Source organism: Macrotis lagotis, chromosome 1, assembly GCF_037893015.1.
Source record: "Macrotis lagotis isolate mMagLag1 chromosome 1, bilby.v1.9.chrom.fasta, whole genome shotgun sequence".
NCBI lineage: Eukaryota > Metazoa > Chordata > Mammalia > Peramelemorphia > Peramelidae > Macrotis > Macrotis lagotis.
The window spans coordinates 341,944,922-341,971,706 of NC_133658.1; the positions used below are offsets into that span (position 1 = coordinate 341,944,922).

A 26,785-nucleotide genomic window follows, 5' to 3' on the forward strand; every position below is an offset into this window, starting at 1 on the left:
CAAATCTGTTTCATAAGTTTATTTACCTCTTATTCCAAAATACACTTCTATTCTCAAAACAAATAAGATTCTCCATGAATTTAGTTTTATACATATAATAATTTTAAAAACCCAATGTATACTTTTTACCCATGCCAGTGTTACAAGATATATATATATATATATATAATATATAATTTCTTCTTCTTAAATAACAGATATTAAATGAACTACATTGATCTTACATATAAATATTCCCTTTCATAAAGACGAGGTGAAAAAATAAAGCCTTTTACAAACTCTGCCAAAAAAAACCTTGAGAGATAAAACCTGTTGGCAAGGTATTCTCTAGTTTTCTCATAACAAATCTTTACAAATATGATAGATTAAACCTCAATTCATTCATTGTTAGTTATTGTGACACAATTTTAAACAAAAAAAGTTGTTTGAATCTATTCTTATATAAAGTTTACTAATCATTCATTACATATTTCAATTTCATGTATATTCCCTTTACTTCCCAGAATTTTGCAACAGAGAAAAATTCTTAAGACCAGATGTTGCTAGAAGTCCCTTTTTATAATTAAAAGATTTTCTTGGGCAGCTAGGTGGTGTAGTAGATAAAGCACCGACCCTGGAGTCAGGAGTACCTGGGTTCAAATCCAGTCTCAGACACTTAAGAATTACCTAGCTCTGTGGCCTTGGGCAAGCCACTTAACCCTGTTTGCCTTACAAAAACCTAAAAAAAAAAAAAAAAAAAACTTCTCTTATATACTTCTCTTAAATTCTAAAAGTCCTATTCAAAATAACCTTAAATTATTTTCTTTTCAAATTCTTAAAAAAGTTTGTATATTCTTCTTATCTTCATCAGTTCAATTCTAACTTCTCAATGCTCTGATAAGAGCTTTTTATCCTCACTAACCAACATTTTAAAATATTAAAACATTTTATGTTCTGGGAATTGGAGATTCCCAAAAATTTGAGATATCAAGGTAGTATGTTTTAATTCTTTACTTTTACTGTTTATCACTCCTCACTCACCCCAGATTTTTCCAGATATATGAACTATATCCCAAGCATATTTTGAATCTGTGTAAATATTACCTTCCCCCTGTTTAGTAATTTTTAAAGCTTGATTAAAAGCACATAGCTCACAATAGTTTTGACAGACTTCCAGTATCCACCAAGGTCATTCTGTCCCTATCTAATTTGACATATCCATTAATTTTTTTTCCTCCTATGACTCTGGAGGAGCCATACAACATTTACAAAACCCTTAATTCAGTTTACATGTATCTTCATACTTTGTACAAAAGATTAGCACATTATAGAATTACTCAATTTGAAGAAACAATTAACATTTACCTAGCAATTGCTTTCATCTCAAACTTTTCATATTATCTGGTTTAATACTTTCCAATCAAATTCCTGCCAGATAATGCAAAAGTGGGAGCTTAATGCAAATTTCAGATTACCCTAACCTCATTTAAACACATATCTCCATTTGAACTTTTAGCTTTCTATACTTTTTCCTTCTTATACTGATTTTTAAAATCATCTCCCAAAGCTCCCAAAAATCTCAAAAATCAATTCTTTTACTTAATGCCACACCTGCTCAAACCTTCTGGCTATATGCTTTAACCAATTTTCATATTTAAGAAATGGTTCAAAAACCCCAACTTTCTATATGCTTTGATTCTCTTCCCAATTCTTTCAGAACCCATTACTCCGACTATACAACTTACATTTTCCCTTAATATACTGTTCCACTATTCTTTTTCATTAACTCTTTTTGACTTTAGTTCATGTTGTTCTGAACTATATTCCCATAGCTTATTTAAAATTTTAGGGGCGGCTAGGTGGCGAAGTGGATAAAGCACCGACCCTGGAGTCAGGAGTACCTGAGTTCAAATCCGACCTCAGACATTTAATAATTACCTAGCTGTGTGGCCTTGGGCAAGCCACTTAACCCCATTTGCCTTTCAAAAAAAAAAACCTAAAATTTTATTTTACAACTATAATAACCACATACATGATTCCACTTTTCACAATACATTTTCCATTCAAAGGTTTTAATATTTAACTTTTTTTAATTTTAACTGGTATAACTTTTTCTTTTAGTTTTTGCAAGGTAATGAGGTTAAATGGTTTGTCCAGGGCCACACAGCTAGGTAATTATTAAGTGTCTGAGGCTGGATTTGAACTCGTATCTTCCTAACTCCAGGGCTGGTGCTCTATCCACTGCACCACCTAGCCGCCCCTAACTGGTATAACTTTTGAGAAGGCAAACAGCCACTTTAAAAAAACTCACTGCCTAATTAGAATATCCCCTGTTCTCCTCTTCAGATAGAATAAAGCATATAACTTCTCTCCTTGGGGGATAGTCCTAAATCTTTTCTGGGGCTCTTCTTTACTTAAATCCTCAGTTTTCTCATTATTTTCTGTAATATCTAACATTATCAGAATCCATATTAAAAAACTCCTGAAGCTATAATGTTACCATAGAATAAACTTGGATTCATTCTGTTTCCCTTTTTCTGACATTGCTTTATAATCAAATTATATACTTTAAAATGTACCTGACTCTCTTGTCTTTCTGGAATTTAGCATTTCTTCCATGATTTCTTTATTTAACACATGCCTTTCTCATCTGGGAACACTCATCACTTTTTCTGTTTCTATAACTTCAAATAAAGTCCCTTTTATCATTTATTTTATTAAGTTTTCATGAAACAATTCTCTATTATTAATTAGTCCTTTTTCTTAATAAATTCCCCTTTTGCTCCCATTTTCCAAGGTCAAGAGTAAAGCAGGGAGTGGGAGGAGGGAGAGGCAAGAACCCATTCTAGCAACACAGAATCACAGTGATGAAGTGGGGAAGAGAAAAAGTCAACAGCATTTTATCAGTTTCTGCATTTTCCCTTTTTACTTTGGTATTTCTTTCTTTTTTTTTTAAGGTTTTTGCAAGGCAAATTGGGTTAAGTGGCTTGCCCAAGGCCACACAGCTAGGTAATTATTAAGTGTCTGAGACCAGATTTGAACCCAGGTCCTCCTGACTCCAGGGCCAGTGCTTTATCCACTGCACCACCTAGCCACCCATACTTTTGGTATTTCTTTCCCATTATTAAGTCTAGACCCTAGAGCTCTAAGCTGACAGGACCCTTCTTTCTTGTCCCTATGGCCTCTAACCACTTGGACTTCTTTGGAATCTCTCCCTGCAAATTGTATTAATTGCTTAGGAGTATTTCCATCCCTGCCCTTTTTTTCTTGTACTGTGCAAACTCAATCTGCAGTTTTGAGCTGCTTGAGTGTGGCAAGGGTCGGGTCACCCAGGTGATTACCAGTTTTATCTGGGTCAAATCCAGACTCACGGGTCTTACTTATCTAGGCTTGTGTACACAGACTTAGGGATCATGGCACTGTCTCTGGATCTTCTCCTGTGATGGGGCCTGTCTCCCTTGTAATGTTGCCTCCAGAGATCTTCTGGCTTTCAATTTTGCTCAAACTAAGTTTCTCTTCAGGATTCTTCTCTCACTCCTCAAGGGATCTGCCTGGGCACTAAATCACAAGCCACTGAAATGATCAGCATGGCGTGCCTGCTCGTATCTGGGTTCTTAAGAAGGGGACTGATTCCTGGCCAATGCACCAAACTGTGATAAATATACACTAAACAAAATCTTCAGAGACTGGTCTGAACAAAAGAGTTTTTAGTTTGCTTTTCTCAAGAGAAAGGCACACTCCAAGTCTCACAAAGGTAATGAAGATAAAGGAGCTACCCCCAAATTGACAGTCAAGCAAGATTATAATGGCCTAATGTGATCCCCACTCCTCCCCGTCCTTTCTCTCTCTGTTGCCTTATTGGTTACTCTTCAGAGTTACATTCTACTCGTGAAAATCTATACCAGCAAGAAAGAAAAGAATGAAAGGTTTACATAAAATATTACCTCACCATTCAGATGGTGAGAATAAACTTCAGGATTTATTGAAGTAATGTCTAAGACTAGTAAAAATAGGTTTATCATAAAGTTATGAACTCATCTTGGAATGCAAGGTCTTTTAGGAACAGTCTACTATCCTCCCAGTTAGTAAAAATACCCTTATTGAGAAAACAGGTGGCATTACAAGCATCATTTGGAAAGCAAAGTCTTTCTTCTAAGAATAATGATTTGTTTTCTTAATATTTCTTATCCCTAAGAGAACTTCATTAGGAATATTAACCTTAAGAAGGTTTTATTGAGAATATTACACTCACAGGTCTTTCTTACTCTGTGGCCAGCTCTTTGTTCACTATGCCATGTCACCTCTGACAACAGTTATGGTTATTATAATTATAACCACCTGTGCTTTCACTGATGAGATTACTCTGTTCCCTTCATGTAGACCTCAGCCTCATCACACCCAAGCAGACTGTTTAATGAATTTGTGGTAAGAACAAATTCATCTCTTCATGACCAATGAGGAAACTGTCCACATTTTGATCCTTAATCAGCAGACAGCCTTTCACTGGTCCTGTATGAGAAGCTTTTTTCACTTTTACTTCCCAAAGCGAACTTCTACTTGTCAGAGTCAGCTGAGATCAAGGATTTCTATTCCCTGAATTTCTTTAAACAGAAATTTGAAGACCATTTGTTGAACATACAATAGTCGGGTTTCCTTTCCACATGAATTGGACTAGATGGCTCCTGGGGTCCCTTCTAACCCTCAAATTCTAAAGTTTTATGACATAAACCCCACTTAGTTCAATTCAACAAATGCATTTAGTGTTAAAGCACAAATATACTACTACCTTAGGTTGACCTTTTGGGGGATCCAGAGACCAAAGGTATAGAGAGTTTGGCTACAAAGAAAGTCTCATTTAGTGGCTACAGAGGCCATATATAAAATCTATGAGTTCCCCCTCACTCTTCAATTCCTTTTGGAAGCTGGGGTGTTGAAATACTAAGTTTTCCCTGAAGAAGAAGCATCTTCATCCTCTTCCCTTTCATTCCCGTTATGCCCACATGCATAACCCCAGAAATAGTTGTGAAGCATATAAAAATATAGGGAGATGATAGGGCCCAAGATAGAGAAGAAAGAACAATTTGCTCATCAATAAAATGAGAAGTAGGACTAAATTATCTCTTAAAGTTCCATTTTTTACCTCTAAGCCCTTTGAATCCATTCTTCTCCCTCTTTCCAATAATATTTTTGATGGTTTGTTGACCCTGTCAGTAAATTACATAATAACCAACCATTGTTATTATGTATTTTACTGACAGCTTAACCTGTCAATGCCAGAGGATTCAGGGACACTACTCATTCTGCCATCTTCTACCTCCATTTCTCAGCCCAAGAAGAAGAATAAAAGCAGGTCTGGATATAGGAAGTAATCTCAAAGGTTCCAAAAATGACAGAATCAAACATACATAGCCAAACCCAGGCCACAGCTTAATATCACCTTTGTCACCTCATAACTAGAACAACTACTAATCCCCAAATACGAGAACTTCCCAGACTAGGTATAACTATATGGTCCTAATCTTCTCTTTTGATGAGCAACACCCTGATGGAAGTAGTTGAGCTATCAGAAGCATCTGTGAACCCCTGGATTTTAAATCAGAAGACCAAGACCTATCTTGGCTAATTACTAATTCTCCTCTACAAAATGATGACACTGGACTAAATTACCTTTGAAGTCCCTTCCAGTTCTAGAATCTTTTGACCTTTGTCAGACTAACCATATTTGCTTACAACATAAATCAAGTCAACCTGAAGGGACTTTATATTAACCCTTCCCACTTCCATATCTCACATTCATTACGTAAATGGCATTAATGGTAATTAAATCAATCAAGAAAACAATAAAATTATGTAAGAAGTATTCTCACACTTATATGATTGTGCTAAAGGAAAGTTAAACAATCTATATGAAAAATATAAGAGAATTCTGCATATCAGAGATGGATAGTATTGTCTGTTTACTAGGTCCAATTACTCTTACTTCTTTTCCCTTGATACTAATTTATCAGTAATTCTACTCTGGTGCATATTAACCACAATTAGGATTGAGAAGGGAAAACCAAATAGAAGAAAGAGATTCAGAAAAGATTTATCTGAAGTCATTTGCAAGTATTAGAACACTTGGAAGCAATAGCAAAGCAGGATGGGGCCTTAGAAAATAGAATGACATAAATAGACTGAATCTGAGAACATAGAACACAGAACATGAGGTCTGAAAGAGACCTTAGAACATCAAGGAAGGTGGAACAAAGATGTCAGAGTAAAGGCAGGGACTCATCTGAGCTCTCCCTTAAACCTTCAAATACCTTCAAATAATGACTCTAAACAAATTCTAGAGTCTCAAAACCCATAAAAAGATGAAGCCCAAGACAACTTAGGTTAACAGGAAAGGTCTGTTGCACTAGGGTAAGGGAGGAACACAGGCCAATGCAGGTGGTACTATACAAATGAACCCTAACAACCAGGAGCAAACTGCAGAGTGGCTGAATCAGTGGTGATTTCCAGACCTTCACCACCCACAGAAGGTAAGGGGATCAGAGTCAGAAGGAGATTTACAAGGGCCCCTTTGCTGGCACCACAGCAAGACTCTGTTGCATTGCCTATGTATGGATCTGAGTTACAGTCCTGGGTCTTAGCCCCATTGCGAGAGCAGGGACCCTAGTCAGGGTTCCGGGGGGGAGGGGGGAAGTGTTTGTGATTGTTCACAAACCAGGAGAAGGGCAAATACAGGAGAATAGCAATACAGGAGAATAGCAAACACATCTCTCTCTAGATCATACCACATAGGAAGAGCCCAAAACCAACAAGTACCCCAAATTTCCTCTGAAAAAATTTCCTCCGCATAAAAATCCTGAAGCTTGGGACAGTGTGCCCTCCACCCTAGAAGCATACTTTAGTATAGAGTTAAAAGTCAAGAGATAGGAAAATGAGCAAACTACATAAAAAAAGTTCTGACCATAGAAAGTTACTACGGTGACCAGGAAGATCAAAACACATACTCAGAAGAAAATAACAAAGTTTTCAAAAGTCTTGCATCTAAAACCTCAAAGAAAAAAATATGAATTGATCTCAAGTCATGAAAAAAACTCAAAAAGTATTTTAAAATTCAATTAAGAGAGATACTGGAAAAATTGGGAAGATAAATAAGAGTAATGCAAGAAAATCACCAAAAAAATAGCCAACAGTTTGGTAAAGGAGGCATTAAAAAATACAGAACAAAATAATACCTTAAAAAATAGAATAAGCCAATGGAAAAAGAGGCACAAAAATGCAAAGAAAAGAAGAATGCTTTGAAAAGCAAGATTGTCCAAATAGAAAAGAATATACAAAAATTCAATGAAGAAAAACTTCTGACAAAGTGGAATTAGTCAAATCAGAAAGGAGGTACAAAAGCTCACTGAAGAAAATAATTCTTTAAAAATTAGAATTGAGAAAGTAGAAGATAATGACTTTATATCAAGAAATAATCAAACAATCAAAAGGATGAAAAAATAGAAGAAATGTGAACTGACTAGAAAAACAACTGATCTAGAAAATAGAACCAGGAGAGAAAATCTAAGAATTATTGAACTACCTGAAAGTCATGATTTTAAAAAGAGCCTGGATATCAGGATATAATGATAATTTCAAGAAATTATCAAGGAAAACTCTCCTGATATTCTAGAACCAGAGAGTATAATAGAAATTGAAAGGATCTGCCAATAATATACTGAAAGGAAATTTCCCAGAAATATTATAGCCAAGTTCCAGACCTCCCAAATCAAGAAGAAAATACTGCAAGCAGCCAAAGAGAAATAATTCAAATATTGTGGAGCCACTAACACAAGATTTAGCAGCTTCTACATTAAAGGATTGGAAGGCTTGGAATATTATATTCCAGAGTGCCAAAAAGCTAAGAATACTGCAAAGATTCACCTTCTCCAGCGAAACTCCCTGGGTAGGGATCTGAGTTTCAAATACAAGATGCAAAGAAGCATAAAAAAGTAAACAAAAAAGAGAAATCATAAAGGATTCAATAAAATTAAACTGCTTATATTCTTATATAAGGAAATATTATTTATAACTTCTAAAAACTTTCTTATTATTAGGACACTTAGAAGCAACGGTGTGAGTTGGATGTGATGACATGATTATCTAAAAATAAAATTAAAGAATGAGAAAGAAGAATAGACTGAGAGAAAGGGAAAGGGAGAAGTAAAATGGAATAAATTATTTGAGTTTAAAGAGATTTTATAATGGAGGGGAAAAAATGGGGGAAGTGGAACACATGAACCTTACTTTTATTGGAACTGTTTCAAAGAGGGAATAATATACAAACTCAGTTGGATGTAGCAATCTATCTTACCTATTTAGGAGAGAAGAAAAGGAAAGGGTTGGGGGGGGTGGACAGAAGCTGATAGAAGAGAGGGCAGTTTGGGTAAGGTAAAAGTCAGAAACAAAACACTCAAAGGATGGACAGAGTAAAAGGAGAGAATAGGATAACCAGGAAATGGGATGAATTGGAAGAGCATAGCTGGTAATCATTACTGTGAAAAATTTTTACAGTGAGTTTCTCTGCTAAAGACTTCATTTCTCAAACATTTAGAAAACTGAGTCAGATTTATAGAAATAATATCAATTGATAAATGGTAAAAAAAAACTATGGACAGGCAATTTTCAGACAAATAATCAAAACTATAAACATATGAAAAAAATGCTCTAAATAACTATAGGTTAGAGAAATACACACTAAAGTACACTTGTTAGATTGGCTAATATGACACAAAAGGAGAATGACAAATGTTGGACGGAATGTGGGAAAATTAAAACACATATTATACTGATTCAACGATTCCAGAGAGCAATTTGGACTATGTCCAAAGGCTATAAAATTATGCATAACCTTTCACCACTCTTTGGTCTGTATCCCAAACAGATTTAAAAAAAAAAAAAAAAAGGAAGAGGGCCTATGTGTACAAAAATATTTATAGCATCTCTTTTCGTGGTAGCAAAGAATTGGAAACTGAGGAAATGTTCATCAATTGAGGAATGACTGAACAAGTTGCTACATATGATTGCAATAGAATACTGTTTTTCTTTAAGAAATGATGAACAGGATGTTCTCAGAAAAACATGGAAATATTTGTATGAACTAATGCAGAATGAAGTGAGCAGATGGAAAGAGAACTTTGTATACAGTAACAGCAATACTGTATGATGATCTACTGTGAATGACAGCTATTCTCAGCAATACAATGATTCAAGACAATTCTTATGATGAAAAGTGCTGCCAAACTGCAGAGAAAGAACTGGTAGAGCCTAAATGCAAATCAAAGATACTTTTCCTTTATTTTTCTTGAGGGATTCTGTCTGTGATTTGTTTCAAAGAGTGATTTACATGGAAATGTGTTTTGAATGACTACATAAGTAAAATTTTTATCAAATTGTCTTTTCCATAAGGTGAGGGAGGAAAGAGGTAAAAGGGAGAGAATTTGGAACTCAAACTTTGAAGGGGAAAAAAAGAATGTTGAAATTGTTTTTATTGTAATTGGGGAAAAATAAAATGTTAAATAAAATAATTTTAAAGAGAACATCAGGACAGTGAATAGGGCACCAGCCCTGGAGTCAAGAGGACCTGAGTTCAAATCCAGCCTCAGACACTTAACAATTACCTAGCTGTGTGACCTTGGGCAAGTCACTTAACCCCACTGCCTTGCAAAAACCTAAAAAAAAGGAGAGAGAATATCAAGGGGCAGCTAGGTGGCACAGTGATAGAGCACTGACCCTGGAATTAGGAGAATCTGAGTTCAAATCTGATCTCAGACACTTAATAATTGCCTAACTATGTGACCTTGGGCAAGTCACTTAACCACATTGCTTTAAATAAATAATTATTTTAAAAAAACAGAGAACATCAAGGCAATATAATATCATGGAAAGAACACTGAAATTTGAGGGCTCATCAAAAGAGGTTGGAGTTGGTTACTTGACTTTTACAACCCTGAGTACTTTCCCCTTCTGAGGTAGCTGGTCTCAACTCTAGTGTAAGAATCTTAGTCTGGACAACTAGAAGAAGGACTCTTCAGTAACATTAAGAGTTTTCCCTTTGGGGGGAGGCTTCAACTCTAAAGCACATCCTTTAAATGTAGAGGACTAAAATTCTGAATGCACAAAGAATCAATTAAGATGAAAAACAAAAGTAGCTGTCACCTAAGTGTTTGATATAATTTCAGGAAATGAATCAAATGTTAGATTTTATAAAACAGAGTAGAGATGAAATTGAGGCCAGGTAATGAAGGATGAATACAAAATCATGGCATGGCCCTATAAGAATAGTGTCAGATTGGGGTGGTTAGGTGGTACAGTGGATAGAGCACCGGCCCTGGAGTCAGGAGTACCCGAATTCAAATCTGCCCTCAGACACTTAATAATTACCTAGCTGGTGGCCTAGGGCAAGCCACTTAACCCCATTGCCTTGCAAAAAAAAAAAAAAAAAAGAATAGTGTTAGATATGTTGAATCTCAAAATATGCTCAAGCTGGTGAGGAACATGAAAGAAAATAAAAGTAATTTTTTCAAAGCTGTAACTGGGGGATCAAAGAAGCCTTACATCTGCTTCTCAGGGTGAATGGACACTGATTATAGACAATGGCAAGAAAGCAGAGCTGCTCAGCTTATTTTGATTCTATTTTCCATACCAAAGTAAATGCTCTTTGTACAAGAAAGAAAAAAGCAAACATGGATAGCAGGGAGCTGTTATCCCAAATAAATCAAGAAAACACAGTACCTCCCCGCCCTTGGTAGATTCATTTCATTGAGCCCAAGTAAACTACATTCCAAAAGATTGAAAAAGCTGGCAGATGTGGTAACTATGCTATCATCAGTGATTTCTGGGGGGAGAAATTGAGAATAATGGGAAAAAAGTAGGCTCAATTTTCAGAAAAGAAAAGCAGAGGCTTCAAAACTATAGGTCAACAAGCTTGACTTGGATTCCTGGCAAAATTCTAGAATATGTTAGTAAAGGATGGGAAATCAACCACTTAAAATTGAAGTGGTGGTGATCACAAAAAAAGTTTCATCAAGAAGAGGTCCTATGCCACCCTCAATTCATTAAATGACCCTATTAGGCAAGTCACTTAATTTCTCAGGACCTGAATTTTGTTCTCAGCAGCTGATCATCATGAATCTATTATGTAACTAATATGTACCAAGCATTGTTCTAGAAGCTGGAAATAAAAATGTAAAAGTGAGATGGTTCCTGACCTCAAGGAGCTTACAATCTATTTTCCTGGGAGTAATACAATATGTTCATAAATAAGGAGATGCTAAATATATACGCAATTAATAAATAATGATTGAGAATAGGCATTGACCACTGGGGTAATCAGTAAAGATCAATTGAAGAAAGTAGTATTTAAGCTGAGGCTTTAAAAAGCCTTTCCAAGACATATGAGGAAGGGCAGGATTTTAAACAAAGAAGAGACTCTACAAAGGTAGAGACAAGAGAAATAGAATATTGTAAAAAGGGAACAGGTAGTAGCAATAACATATTTGGTTGGAGCATAGAATGTGTGAGAGGAGGGCATAATATGGCATCAATTTGAAAAAAATATGCTCAAACCAGCTTTTGTTGTTGCTTTTTGGTATTTTTCAGTCTGACTCTTTGTGATGAATTAGACACAACTGAAAAAGGACTGAATAGCAGACCAAGGAAGGGAGTCTAGTGAACTAATGGGAAAATAACAGAAGCAATTCAGTGAAATGGAACAAGATGGCCTTGGTAATTAAATGGCAAGGAACTAGATGAATTAGTTTGTATTTCACCATCCATCAAGGGCAATGAGTTCCAGAGATGAATGGATTAACTTCTCCAGAGACTTAAGGGCATAGAATCATAGGAACAGATTGATGGCTACTTAGAGCTCCTAGTTCAATTTCTTCATTATACAGATGGAAAGGTCACACAAGCAGTTCCAAGTAGCAAAGATCTGCTTCAAGAAAGACTGATTTTGCTTACTTGCATAATCCATATCAGACTATTTGCTCATTTTGGGGAGGGAAAGTAAGAAAAAAATTTGGAACTCAAAATCTTTCAAAAAAAAGAAAGTTGAAAATTGTTTTTACATGTAATTGTTAAAATATAAAATACTATTACATTTTTTTAAAAAAAGAAATGTAAGGGGGGGCAGCTAGATGACACAGTAGACAGAGCACCAGCCCCGGAGTCAGAAGGACCTGAATTCAAATCCAGCCTGAAACATTTGATACTTACTAGATTGTCTAACCTTAGGCCTTAACGAAGAAAAAGAAAAAGAAAGAAAGAAAGAAAGAAAGAAAGAAAGAAAGAAAGAAAGAAAGAAAGAAAGAAAGAAAGAAAGAAAGAAAGAAAGAAAAAAGGAAGGAAGGAGGAAATGTAAGGAATGAATAGCTGCCTCAATGAAATGAGAGCTTACTAAAAGTAATAAAGGAGTAAAAGTTCCTAATGAGCAGAAACTAGAAATAATATAACAGCTCATTTACATAGGTCTATTTAGGTTTCAGAATCTCAGAATCACAGACAGAATCACAGACCCAGAAGGAAGTTTAGAGAGCATCTAGTCCTTACTCTAACAGAAAAGAACAGTGGATTTATAACAAGATGATCTGCACTTGGATTCCAGGCCTACTCTAGATCATGTAACCTTGGGCAAGTGACCTCACCTTTCCAGGCCTGTTTTCTTCATCTATAAAAAAGAGGAGACTGGGCTAGATGACCAAGGTCTAAATCTTCTGATTCCTCCACAAGTACTACTTCACCTCTAATGGAAGATCAATAGCTCCTCAAACAGCTCAATCCACTGCTAGTCAGTTCTAATTAACAAAGAATTTTGATGTATTGAGCAGAAATTATTAGCCTCTGCCAATAGTGAAGATAGCTCTTTAGGATGGTGATCTCACCTGTTTTCTTCTCTGTGAAATGTAGGAAATAAATTAATAATAAAAGTTAGCATTGATATCATACCTACTCTTTACCAAGCTATACTAACCACTTTATAGATATTATCTTATTTGATCATCCCAACAACCCTATCAGATATCCCCATTTTACCATTGAAAAAACTGAGGCAAACAGAGGTTGTGTACAGAGTCCTACATATTTGTCCAAGGTTGCAAAGCTACTATCAGAGGATGAATTTGAATTCAGGTCTTCCTGACTTCAGGTTCTTAGCTACTGTGCCACTTAGCTACCTCCCAAGTAGAAATAAAGTCATTTCTATTTCTAAATTCAATGATCGACAGCCCTGGCAATACATTGAGTTCTGCAGAGATGGCACCAGGTCAAGGAATAGCAGGATAGGCACTGAACTACTCAATTTGTAGCTGAGGGAAAGTAATTTTTTAAATGGGAAAAGGCAATCCCAAGAAGCTAGAAGGGAAAAACTATCTTCATATGATTTCCTTGTGTAAACCTGTAAGGAGGAACACCAGAAGTACCCAAATTCTTCCTCAGTCTTCTCAGAATTTTCTTTAAAATTCTCAGAAGGGCAGAAAACAATGTCAGCTAGAAAGAGAAGAAAAATTTTGAAGACATTGGAAAAGCTAATGAGGTTCATTTTGAAAGAGAAATGAAAACCTACACATCACCTACAAGAAAAGCAAAGTTTCAATGCAATGAAAACCCACATACCATCTACAGGAAGAACAAAAAAGATCTAAATGCAATAAAGAAAGTTCCTTTGAATTTTTTTAAAATTTTATTCTGAAGATAGTCCAAAAAAAAAAAATCAAAGAACATCCTGATCTTTCTACTGGAAATGTGACCCAAAAAATTAGGAGATATGAAATGATACTGTTTACAAATGTGAAGTAAACTTATTTTAAAAAAAAAAAGGTTGCCAAAGTGAAGAGAAGATATGAAAAAGCTATCACTACATCCAGGGTTACAGGGAAACTTGATGGTGGGTAAAAAGGGATGAATTGTCAAAGCAGAGAAGAGAAAAAAAAAAGACAGGAGAAGAGGAGAAGAAAGATGAGGATGATGGGATGAGGAAGGAAATGATGACAACAAATAAGTTGGTTCTCACATATTTTTCTTTGTTTATAAAACATTTAACTTCCCTGTACAAAACTCACTCCTTTCAAAGAATTTTTAAAAAATGAAATTCAAGGACAGGTAATATTTGGCTTTAAATTGCATGGTATCTTTATTTTTTTTTTTTGTATAGTTAACATACTACTGAATGTTAGCCCTGTTCTTTAGTGGTACTTTCAACAGCCACTAATGGGTTGTGGGGAAAGGCCATCTGTAAATTTCCAGATGGATATTTAAAGCAGGTTGTTGTTGATTTTCAGCACAAAATTTTTTTTATATGAGGACATAGGTCACTTTTATCTTCCTTGCAACATATGAACTAATTTATGTCAACAAAATAGTGCTATATAATTGCAAGAAAAAAAGTTGGGGTTTCCTTGGCAAAAATTTTGGAGTTGTTTGCCATGTCCTTCCCCAACTCATACAGCAGATAAAGAAACTGGCAAATGAGGTTGTGACTTAACCAGGGTCACACAGCTAGCGTCTGAGACCAGATTAGGGGCTCATTTGAGAGAAACACGAATATAAATAAGACATAGCCCTGACTCTCAAGAAGTTTACAGCTTAGTAGGGGAAAATAAAATATCTACATGAATCAAGCAAGCAAGCATTTATTAAACACCTGTCAGACGCTGTGAATAAGACCAAAAAAAGTCCTGTGAGCTCAGAGTGGGAACAGTCATTTCCGTCTGTTGAATGGAGCCTTGAAGAATTAGTAGAAATTTAACAGATGGAAAAGGTAGACCCAGGAAGATTGTGAAGAAGATGGCATTTCATCACAGAAAAAGCTTTGCTGACTGATTAGTGAAAGTATGATGCAAGACTCCCAAGTTGCTCCTCCGGAAACCTGTTTTTGTCTTGGGAGAATCAACAGGCAAGAGGGAGGGGCACTCACTGGGAAAGGTGGGGTTGAGATGGTAGGCATCTCTCACCCTCTCTCTATGTGTGTGTGTGTATGCATACATATCTGTATTCACAGATAAATAGAAATTATATATTCATAGATAGATAGTATACATAAATTATATATATATATATATTCATAGATAGATATCTCTCTTTTCCCAGGGTGTATGCTAGTCTCCTGAAGTAAAGTCTCTGTGTTTTCTTAGTTAAAGGAAAAATTCATTTAACTTTTACCTACTCTTCCAAGCATTCAACAAACATTTATGATTTGCTGAGGCCTTTGCTGGTTACTGGGAAAGATAAAAAGTAAACTAAGATCAGATATTAAATATAATATCAGGCAGGCACGTGGCACAGTGGACAGAGTGAAGAAGACCCGAGTTCTAATGTGACCTCAGACACTAGCTGTGTGACCCTGGGTAGGTCACTTCATCCTGTTTGCCTCTGTTTCCTTATTGGCCAATGAGAAGGAAATGGCAAAGTGCTCAAGTATCTTTGCCAGAAAACCCCAGATAGGGTCTTGAAGAGTCTGAAATGACTGAACACTAATAGCAACAAAAGATCTAATCAGTGTTGAAAAACCTCCCAGGGTAAAAGGGAAATAAACAGGAATACAATTCACTATAATACACACCTTCTTATCCCACTTATCTGATCTGTTGGCAAGTATCATCTAGTTTGCCTTCTTAACATCTCTCACATTCTCTCCTCTGTCACACCCTTGGGCAAACCCTCATCACCTGTCTGAACTATTGAAATAGCCTCCCTGCCTCAAGTTGCTTTGCACTCTAGTGCTACTTCCACTCTTCTGTTGAAATGATCTTCCAAACCTAAAGGTCTCATCATGTCATTCCTTATCTATAAACTCTAGAGGTTCCCTCTCTAGTATGGCTTTTAGTCATTCATGCCTTGCCCTGTCCTTACCTCTCTAGTCTTCTTACTCCCCTCCAACATAATCTATGCATGAACAATTAGCATTGGCTTCCATACTGCTCTTCCTACAAGAAGTTCTGGGCATTTGCATTGGCTGTCTTCCATTCCTAAAATTTCCAGGTCTTTCTGCCTCCTGGTTTCCCTGATTTCCTTCAAGTGTCAGCTGAAATCCCACCTTCTGCAGGGAGCTTCTAATACTAGTGCCTTCCCTTGGTATGGCGTTTGTCCTTTCCTCAAAGAAGACCATGACAGAGAGGTGATGCCATGACAAGCACATGAACTGGATTTGAGTGGGGGGCTGCTGTGCCAAGTCACCAACCTCACTTCCTCTTCCAGAGCCATCTGGGTCCAGTGGCCAGATATGAATCAGGACTGGAGATGGTCCTGCATAGGAGGCAATCAGGATTAAGAGACTTGCCCAAGGTCACATAGGTAGTGAGCATCAAGTGCCTGAGACTGGATTCGATCTCCCATCCTCCTGACTCCGAGGCCGGTTCTCTATCACTGAGCCATCTGGCCGCCCTAGTCTTCTGAGTGTGTCTCTCACATTGTGTGCTCTGGAGGCAAGGACAATTTTTGCTTTTCTTTGTATTTACAGTGTGCTTGTTAACTTACTGTCTAAAAATATTGTGTATATATATATATATATATATATGTAAAGAATATAATAAATAATATAAATGAAAATAAATATATATAATGAATTATATAATAAATAAATATGGGCAAAAGTTCTAAAGGATGGGGTGGTTGTGTTTGAGCTCAAAATGAGGTTCAAAAGGGATCAGTCTTTTCATTGGGAAGGGAATGGCGGGAAAGAAAGCTTGAGGGGGGAAAAAACCTTTTTTTTATTGATTTTTGGAAAAGTACTCGGGCCGAGTCCAAGGGCCCCGGGGGAGTAGCTGGGCATCTGGTCCGGAACGAGTCGACTCTCCCGGATTCCCTCCGGTCTGGAGCAGGTGGGGAGGGGGAGCTTTCCTCACGCCTGGGGGGCCAGTTCTCACGCGGAGACGGGGCGGGGGCGGGGCGCGCGCTCCAAGCCACTTGCCACTGCGCGGTGTGCTCGGGCAGGGCCTCGCGGCACAAGGGCGGTGCGTGCAGTTTCTGGGCTCCTTTTGCGGAGCGGTAAACTGAGTCCACACACTGGGTCCCGGGATGCTGCCCCGGATGCGGAGGGCCGCAGCGCCCGGCCTACCTGGGCCGTCGCTCCTCCCCCTGCGGCCGCCGGAGAGCCGCCAGGGGGCGCCCGGAGGTCCGAGCGGCCGCGGGCGTTTCCCGCACGGAAGGCTTTGTGCGGGACACCGCAGGCGCGCGGGCGGGAGGGGCGGGGCTGCGGCCGGAACGCCGCGGCGGGGGGCGGGGGAGCGCGGAGCCGGCCGGAGCGGTTTGCGCGGAGCACCGGGGCAAGATGGCGGAGCGGCAGGAGGCGCTGAGGGAGTTCGTGGCCGTGACCGGGGCCGAGGAGGACCGGGCCCGCTTCTTCCTCGAGTCGGCCGGATGGGACCTGCAGGTAGCAGCGAGCGCGGCGCGAGCGGGCGGGGGCCCGGCGGGCCCGGGGCGGGCGGCGGAGGCCGCGGCCGCCGAAGCGCAGAGTCATCCGGGGGCCGGGGAAGGCCGGGCCCTGCCGGAGGAGGGGACGCTGGGGCGGGGAGCCTCGGGCCCCGCCCCCATCCCGCCCGCACCGGCCCGCGTCTCCCGAGGAGCCTGCGGGGGGCCCGGCCCGGCCCGGCCCGGCGCGGCGGCCTCGGACCCGCCCGCGGCCGCGGTGTGCATGGGCCGGCGTGCGGGGAGGGGCCCGCGGGGCCGCCGGAGGAGACGCCCCCTCGGGCCGGGCGGGTGCTGCCAGCCCCCAGCACAGTGACTCGCTGGCCCGCGGGCCCGGGGCTCGCCCCCTCTGCCCCCGCAGCCCGTGCAGGAGGCAGCGCAGGTGCCATCCCCATTTTGCAGATGAGACGATGCGCTGCCAGGCTCATACACCTAGTGGAGGGCGACCTGGAGCCCCATCCGCCCGGGTCCAAGGCCCCTGCCCAGGCTCCCGCATCCACACACACACACACATACACACGAAAACAATTTCCGGACCTGAATGTCTCAGATAAATCTAAAACTAGCGTCCTGGAAGGAGATCCAGCCATCCTGGTTTCCCCCTCCCCCCACTATAACCTCTCCTGCCCAGCCTGGGCTTCGGGAGCTTTATACCTCGGTAGTCTCTTCCCTATCCAGTTCAAGGTTTCCCCACTTTTCTTTTCTGCCTGTCTTGGTTTCAGCATTTCTCAATAGAGACATAAAATTCTCTCTAGGGAATAGTTAGTGGAGAGAATTGGCTCAGTTTAAATGCCCAGTTAAGGCAGTTCTTAAATGGCCCTGAGCTGAAACATTCTCTCCCCCACTCTGAACTTGTGTTACAGAATAAATACAACACTTGTTTGAGTTTGATCTAGCCCAGTGACTCTTGTCATTTTATCTTCTGCACAGTATTTACTTCCTCCTAGTCAGGGTTGATTAGACTCGACTTTGTGATGGAATGACCCGAAGACAGCCATTGCTTGGGCAAAGCTTATGGTGGTTCAAATCCTAGAGGTGTTCTACATCTAGCCTTTTACAGAAGAAAAAACTCAAAACTACTTCTTAGCCTCTTCAATTAATATGTGCCACCAGAGTAAGGACTGTGTTTCACTCTGGTATTTCCTACCTACACACACAGGTAAGTGAAAGAAAAAAATATCAGGTAAATGAAGGAGTGTTTCTAAGGGACCAATGACTCTATTTCAGATTGCCCTGGCCAGCTTTTATGAGGATGGAGGTGATGAGGACCTCGTTTCACTTTCCCAGCCAACACCCAGTTCAGTGTCCAGAGGCACAGCTCCCAGGTAAGTACAAACTTCCAATCTTAATAATCCACACTCAAAAAATTTGTTTCCTATGACTTTCCATTATGTTCCTAATAAAATCAAAATTCCTCAGCCTAGTATCAAAGACTCGGACCTAACTGGAGCTGTTTCTCTCTTAGACAGACTCTGTGCCTCAGACAGACTGGGCTATTTGTCATTCTTTAATATGTCCTGAGTTTTTTTTTCCTTTTGTTTCAGGCTGCTTTCCTTTTCCAGGTATGACGACCATGAACTACACCCCATCACTCCTCCCAACATAAACATTTTCACTGCTGCCTATTGATATCTTACCCCTTCTTCAGGTCCTTACTTCCCCTAATACTTCATGCAATCTAGGTTATTTTTGGTATCTGGCTATAATCTGTGTATCTCTCTTATAACCTTTTCGTTTTGTCTTGTCTTATTTAACCTATTAAACTATAAATTGTTTTGCCAATCTTTATCCTCTGGCCTCTGCTTCTAGCACACAGCCCTAGATATGTATTTTTACATATTGTAGAGTATTATAAGTATGTAGTTTAATGCTACATTATAAAAGGCACATCTGCAGTGCCATGGGTAGATCTCAGGCCCTAGAGTCTAGAAGTTCAAACTATGCCTCAGGTATTACTGGTATAACTCTGAGCAAGTCACTTACTGTCTCTCAACCTTAGTTTCTTGTCTATAAAGTGGAGATAATAATTTAACAATTCAGGAAGATTCTTGTGACAATCAAATGAGAGAAGATGTAAATATCTCCCCAAGCTTTGAAATACTATAAATTCTGGCTATTACTGTGATCATAGGCTTTAAAAAGTTTTATTCTTTTGGCTGTATTGAAGTCAGTGATAAGGAAAAAGAGCAGAAAAATCTAGGTTTTCTTGAAGTTAGCTTATAAAAAAACCATAATCTGCGTGAGATTTTGCAATTTATACATTTCTTTTCAATGTATTTATAACTATGAATGTGGATAGGTTTAATATTTAGATTCTGCCATTATAAAAAAATAAGAGATTTAACTAAATTCCCTCTCAGAAGAAGTGGTACAGCAGAAATTGGAGGGAAATCTGAGATTTCCTACCCTGACTGGGTCATTTCTAAGATTTTTTTTTCTACTTTGGGCTTCCCTAGATAGAGTATGGTATTCTCTCTTAGGATCTTCCCTTGGGTTCAGGTGAAAGTGAACATCAAAAGCAAAAAAGGTCCCCAAAGAATCTGAGACTATATGTTCAGAAGGAAGGAACTCCCCCTCTCACCAGTGAAGTAGGGCCAGGTTTATGAAGTCGCTATTTCTACCCATGCCTGTTCTCATGAATATAATGTTCAGTACCTTACACTTTCATCTAAAGGGTCCCACCATTCTCCCAGTCCCCCAGTCTTGAAACCTAACCAACAACACTAATTTGTCTTCTCTCTTACTCTTCATATTCAATCAGTGGACAAGTACTATTTTTTTTTTAACCTTTGTAATATCCCTCCTTTGATATTCCCATTGTCCTGCTGCAGACCCTCATCACTATCGCAGTAATTCACTAGTTGGTCTCACTGTCTCAAGTACCAATTTGCCTGTCTAATATATCTTTGTAAAGTGCAGCTCTGACTGCCACACTTCCCCCTCACTACCCCCACCCATTGCTTCCATTATCACCTTCAGGATCAACTAATCCTATCTTGGGCCTACTGTGCTCTTCATAACTTGCTCCCCTCCCTCCTTTCCAGTCTTCTTATACTTTATACCATCCTCTTGACCTCTTTGCTGTTCTTCACTTAAGATACTCCCTACATTTTTTCTTGTTTTTTCTCATGCTTAAAATACTCTCCCTCTTTATCTCTACCTGCTGACTTTTTTCCAAGTCTCATCTTCTATAAAAAGCTTTTCCCAATCTTCCTTTACTAATCATTTTTTGCAAGGTTTTGAGTTCTCATTTTTCTCCTTCCCTCCTCCCTCTGCCTGACAAAAAGCAATCTGATATAGACTCTTCATTTATAACTTTCCCAATCTTCCTTAATCTTAGTGCCTTTCCTTGGAGGTAATATCCAATTTACCTTGCATGCAGTTTGTTCCTGCTTATTCCTATGTTTCCATGATGTCTGTCTGTTTAGATAGTGAGCTGCTTGAGAGCAGGAACTGTTTTTGCCTTTCTTGGCACTCCCAGTGCTTAGCTCAGTGCCTGGCACATAGTATGTGCTTAATATATGCTAAGTTGGAAGAATAGTCTATTTTTGAAGTTTTTTCAGAAAGTAATATATGTTAAATAGAGTAATGTAAAATAATTATGGAAAGTTATGTTGGAGACAGATTGTCCCAAAGGCTGGATCCAGGAGTTTGTATTTTAACCTCTTGACAGCAAAAGGCCATTGGAGATTTCTGAGCAGGGAGAATGACATTGACAGCCAAGTACATAAGGTACTGTGAAGGTTGAATTGAAGAGGAAGGAACTAGAAGGGGAGATCAGTCAGAAAGTAAAGATTGGAACTAGAAGGGGAGATCAGTCAGGAAGTAAAGATTGTTGCAAGTTTGGATTGATATTGTAGAAGTAAAATGAAAAAGACAACTCTGAGCAATAAATTGAATATTGATGGAGGAAAAGAAGTGGAAGAGTGAAAAGGAAAAATCACAAGATGACAGTGACATTTCAGGCCCAAGTAAAGTTGATAATAATAACAGAAATACATGTCTGGAGGAACATTGATTTTTGGTAATAACTTTGGCTTTGAACAGGTTGCATTTGAGGTGCTTCAGCAGCATTTGAAGATTTGGGTCTGAAAATTCAAGAAACATTAAGGCTACAAACATTAAATCAGAATCATCTACATAATAGTGATGACTGAGTCTCCTGGAATGGATGACCTGAAGGGGAGAAATGTAAAGGAAAAAGAGATGAGCCTTAGCAGATACTTACACTTAGGAAGAGTAGGAATTTGATGAAATAAGAGAACCTGGACTTAGTCTCCAAGTGGTTAAATTATCAGAAGTAGAGAAATGAATGAGAAATCTTTGAATTTAGCTGTTAGGGGGTCATTGGTGACTTGAGAGAACTTTGTCAAGTACAGTACTTGGGTTTACAAGCTCAGAATTGCATGAGACTCAAGAGTGATAGATGGTGAGTTATATGAACCAAATGAAGTCCATTCATTCTTTCTAGTTTCACAGTGACTAGGATAAAAGATAATGTAAAGTGATAAATTGAGGTGCCTGCAGCATCAGAGAAGGAGCCAGGAGTTAAGAGTTTGAAGACCGGTTTTCTGTTCATTTTAATATAGATAGTATTTTAAGCCTCTTAATTAAAAAAAAAAACTCTGTCTTGAGAAATAGATTTAAGAACAGAGGCCACTGACCAAAGTAAATGGCTCAGAGGGATAGAGTATTTGAAAAGTAATGATATTAAATTATCATAAACACAAAATTTGTTCAGTCTATTTCAGAAAAGCCTGGAAAGACTTATATGAATTGATGCTGAGTGAAATGAGCAGAAACAGAACAACATTGTACATATTAACAATAACATGGGGGGGGGCAGCTAGGTGGTACAGTGGATAAAGCACTGGTCCTGGAGTCAGGAGGACCTGAGTTCAAATGTTGTCACATACACATAATAATTACCTAGCTGTGTGACCTTGGGCAAGTCACTTAACCCCACTGCCTTTTTAAAACTTTTAAAAATGATCAACCATGATGAACTTGTTCATTACAGCAGTACAATAATCAAAGATAATTTTTAAAATGTCTTATGTATTGTGGTCGCTTTTTTTCTCTAATGTTTTCTTTTGTTTGGATCTGATTGTTGTCTCACAACATGTACTGTATTGATCTATGTTTAGCATGATTAAAAATAGAGCTTTTATCAGTTTACTTTCTGTTGGGGGAGGGAGGAAAATTGTAAAACTCAAAACCTTGCAAAAAAAGTGGTTGGTTAAAAAAAAGATTTGTTCAGTCTGTGAAGAGGATTTGAGTGTGACTGAAATTTAATAAAACTTTCTTATAAAATGTTTGGGAAATTTAGCTCATGAAAAGTCATAAAATCATCATCATTGAAATCAGTTGGAATTGTCTTGGATGCAAGTTCTGGGGAACTCAGCCAGCCCTGGCAGGGATTCGACTTGCTGACTCAGTCCATCATTGTCCTGTTATTTCTAGGAGATAGAACCACAGATTTCTGTCACCCCATTGTCCTCTTTGTTGGGATGCTTGGTTTGGTCTTTCCCTCCCTCCCTCCTCCCTCCAATTCGGCTTGAGATTTCTTTTTAGAGAAACAATTCCTTCCTCTGTATCTATCCCCATTGGTCTGCAGGGTTGGTCTTTTTCTTTTCCTGTTACAATGAAGCTGATTTTTTTTTTCTTTATTACAAAATACCAAGGAAAGATAATCTTTATCTGTAACTTGACCATCTGAAAAACTCAGAGCAATACTTGGATAGATTTGTACTAAACTGCACCAGAATTATGGAAACAGAATTAACCTTTCTTATGACTTATGACTTACTTATGACAAAACAGTTTGGTTTTGTGTATGTTAATAGTAGTATTGTAGAATGTTTTAAAAATATATTAAAAAATTCTAGCACACTAGAAGTAAATTATTTACCTAGTGTAGGACCCAACTTTTAACTAACATTTCTCCTCAAAATTGTACTTCTTCATTTTTCTCTCACATGTCCCTTGAGGAAGAAACTGTAACATAGTTTTGAACAGGATAAAACTGGAAAGTGCTCTTTCAATGGTAAAGACAACTTTCAAATGAGATGACTTCCTTTATTCATGTAACTCAGTACCTTTAGTACAAATTATGGTCTTAGAGTTACCTAGAGAAGAGATGACAAACTCAGATAGAAATGGGGGGACCATTAAATCATACACAAGGATTCTATAGACCATAGAATGGGCCACTGACTTAGAAAACCCCATATTAATATTACTTGTTTTATTGTATTTTTACTTATTTTGTTAAATAATTCTCAATTATATTTTACTCCAGTATGGGCTACATGTAATTGGCACCTGGCCTAGAGAACTAAAAGGCTAAGTAACTTACCCAACAGCCAGTATGTTCGGAGTGAAATTTGAACCCGTGTCTTTCTGACCTCAAAGCCAGTTCACTCTTCACTGCCTTTTTGAACTGTCACTAGATATGCATGGAGACGTAGCACAAAAGTATTGTTAGATATTTCCATTGTATCTCTCAGATAGAGAAAATATATAGTGCAAATATATAGTGCAAAGAGCACTGGATTGGAAGTCAGATCCTTGATTTGAATCCCAGCCCTTTTTCACTTATAAGCTCTGTGACCATGAGTAAGTCATTTAGTCTCTCTGAACTTCATCTATAAACTTCATCTTTTTGTTTTGGTGTTTTTTATTTTTATTTTTTGCAAGGCAATGAGGTTAAAGTGACTTACCCAAGGTCACACAGCTAGGTAATTATTAAGTATCTGAGGCCAGATTTGAATTCAGGTACTCCTGACTCCAGGGCCAGTGTTCTTATCTACTGCCCCACCTAGCTGGTCCTGTAAAATTCATCTTTAACTACCTGATTCATAGGGTTGTGAAGAAAGTGCTTTATAAATGTGAGTAGTTGCTATTATTTTTAGTAATAATATTAACTAAAAGCATAGTCTTTAGACCACAAGTTGACTTTTTTGTGTGCTCTGGACCTCTTTCATGGTCTTACCAAGCTTTTGCATCTCTTATTAAAAGAATATTTTAAAATAAAATATTTAGTAAGAAAAAAATTTATAGTCCCCAAATTAAGAACCCACCCCTGGGGCATCTATGAGATATGGTGGATAAAGTCAGGAGGACCTGAGTTCAAATATAGCCTTGTTCTTACTAACTGTGTGACTGGTTAAGACAATTTACCCTGATTATCTCCTTCAAAAGAACTCACATCATTTTTGGGTGCAGAAAATAATTTTATCTCTTTTTGATTTCTCCAGTGACAATAGGGTGACGTCATTCAGAGACCTTGTTCATGCTCAAGAAGATGAGGAAGATGATGAAGAAGGTCAAAGGTGAGTAAGTCTTTATTAAAAATATGCTGGCAGTCCTTTAAAAAGTTCTTACTTACACTGTGAGAAGTATAATTAATGTGGTTTCATTGATGCATCTATAAAGTAATCCAGTTAATTATCATTCAGTGTGTTAGATAACCCCTCTTTGCTCCCCACAAATTCCTATACCCGAGAAACTCCTTTGTCTCTAACAAATTAGTCACAATCTCCTTTTTTCTCAAGGTTCTAAGATAAATTCATAAAGGATTCCATAACCTAGTAAGCAGAACTTCTTATAAAGGCACACCCTGCATAGTATCATTAATCAGTTCTAATAGGACACAGTGTTTCAATTGGGAACAGTTCTGTAGAAATAATGCTGAAGCAGAAAAGAAAGGAGGAATGGAAGAGTAGATAGAGGAAGGTTGTCATTTAACCACCATCCTGAATCACATTAAAGTGAAATTCAATATGTGGGGGGGGGGGGTAGTCAAAACATGTTATTGCAAAGCCCTGTTGGTTGTGGTACCATCAAACTCCTATATTTGAATTCAACTGTGAATTGATCAGAGCACCTTTCATATAATTTGGTTTGTTCATTTATTGTATAAATGCCAAACACCTACATGCAGAGAGCACTCTTAGATTGGGGAGAATACAATATGATGGGTATAAGGGAAGTAGTCTAGCTCCGTGGTTACTGCTTAATTGAAAGTAAAGCGAAAAATCGTAGCTTTAGATTTGGGAAGGACCTTGGATTCCACTCCCAATTTTATAAATGAAGAAACTGAAACCTGGAGAGATAAAAAGAAGTTAATTAACTTGGACAAAATTAACATAGGTAGCATATGAAAAGCTGGGATCATTACAGATTTCTTTGTAATCTACAAATTCCCTTTGTAATCTACAAATTCATTGAAAAATCATAACCTTTTAAGGGTGGATGAATCTTGGGGACCTATGACCATCTTGATCAACCTGCATCCTTTTAGATTAGAGTAATCCTTTAGATTAGAAAACTGGGGCGGCTAGGTGGTACCCTGGAGTCAGGAGTGCCTGAGTTCAAATCTGGCCTCAGACACTTAATAATTACCTAGCTGTGTGGCCTTGGGCAAGCCACTTAACCCCATTGCCTTGCCAAAAAAAAAAATTAAAAATTAGATTAGAAAACTGAAGTCCCAAGGGGAGGAAAAAGTACTTGTCCGAAGTCAAACTCAGTTACTGAGTTTGTGATAGTTGAAACTGAAATCTGAGACTCTTGACTTCTGCCTCTAGCCCTTTTCCCAGTAGACTAGTTACTAAATCTGCTTTAGAACTTTTCTTTGTAACATGATGGAATTAAAAGAACATTGGATATTGAGACAGAAGGCTTCTGTTTCTTATCTTCGTTCTTCTTAATGCTCCTAGAACCTTAAGCGAGTCATATAACTTCTCAACTTTGCTCAGCCATCAATTGAAAAGGTTTGAACTATATTATCTCTAAAGTGGTCTTGTCAAATACAAATCCTCTGGTCTTTCCTTAAGATAGAGACTACATCTGATACCTTTTTGATGGAGGAAGTTTGCTCAGAATAATCATGCAGCTTCTCATGTTAGAATGTTGTCCCTGGAAGTACTAAGAGATCCAGTGATTTTCCCAGGTTCATACCTATATCACAAGTGGAACTTGAAGCACCTGTATTAGAAGGGTCATTAACCTCCTACCTTTGAGGCTAGTTCTCTATTGTTCCATGCTCCTTCTCAAGGAGTCTTATATTTCATGTTAACAGTATTGTATTAGGCTATATTAGGGTTTTAATCAGTCTTAGTAAGAGCATGTTGATTGCCAATACCTATTTTTTCATTCCCCTAGTCCACTTCCACAGAGTTTGCTTTTCCCAAGCCAATTTCCCAAGATCACTTCTCTCAGTATTCTGATCCTGACACCTGCCATGTACCCTCAGTATTTCACAGAGGAAATGAAACTGGTGCTTTTGTATTATTCTGTCTGAGAACTTTGGCCTCACATTCTCACCACCAAAGAAACTAGTCAGAGAAATAATTTAGTAGTTCAGGTTTCC

At 38.3% G+C, this 26,785-nt stretch overlaps 1 protein-coding gene across 1 annotated transcript in view; it reads left to right on the forward strand.

Moving 5' to 3' along the window:
* Positions 1 to 17,232: 17,232 nt before the first annotated feature.
* The window catches only part of NSFL1C (NSFL1 cofactor), a 34,845-nt gene continuing 25,292 nt past the window's right edge, over positions 17,233 to 26,785 (forward strand). Inside the window, exons 1-3 of the mRNA XM_074211771.1 lie at positions 17,233 to 17,377; positions 18,640 to 18,737; positions 24,672 to 24,746. Coding sequence (XP_074067872.1) covers positions 17,276 to 17,377; positions 18,640 to 18,737; positions 24,672 to 24,746 — 275 coding nt within the window. The 5' untranslated portion in view covers positions 17,233 to 17,275. The remainder of the gene's footprint in view (positions 17,378 to 18,639; positions 18,738 to 24,671; positions 24,747 to 26,785) is intronic.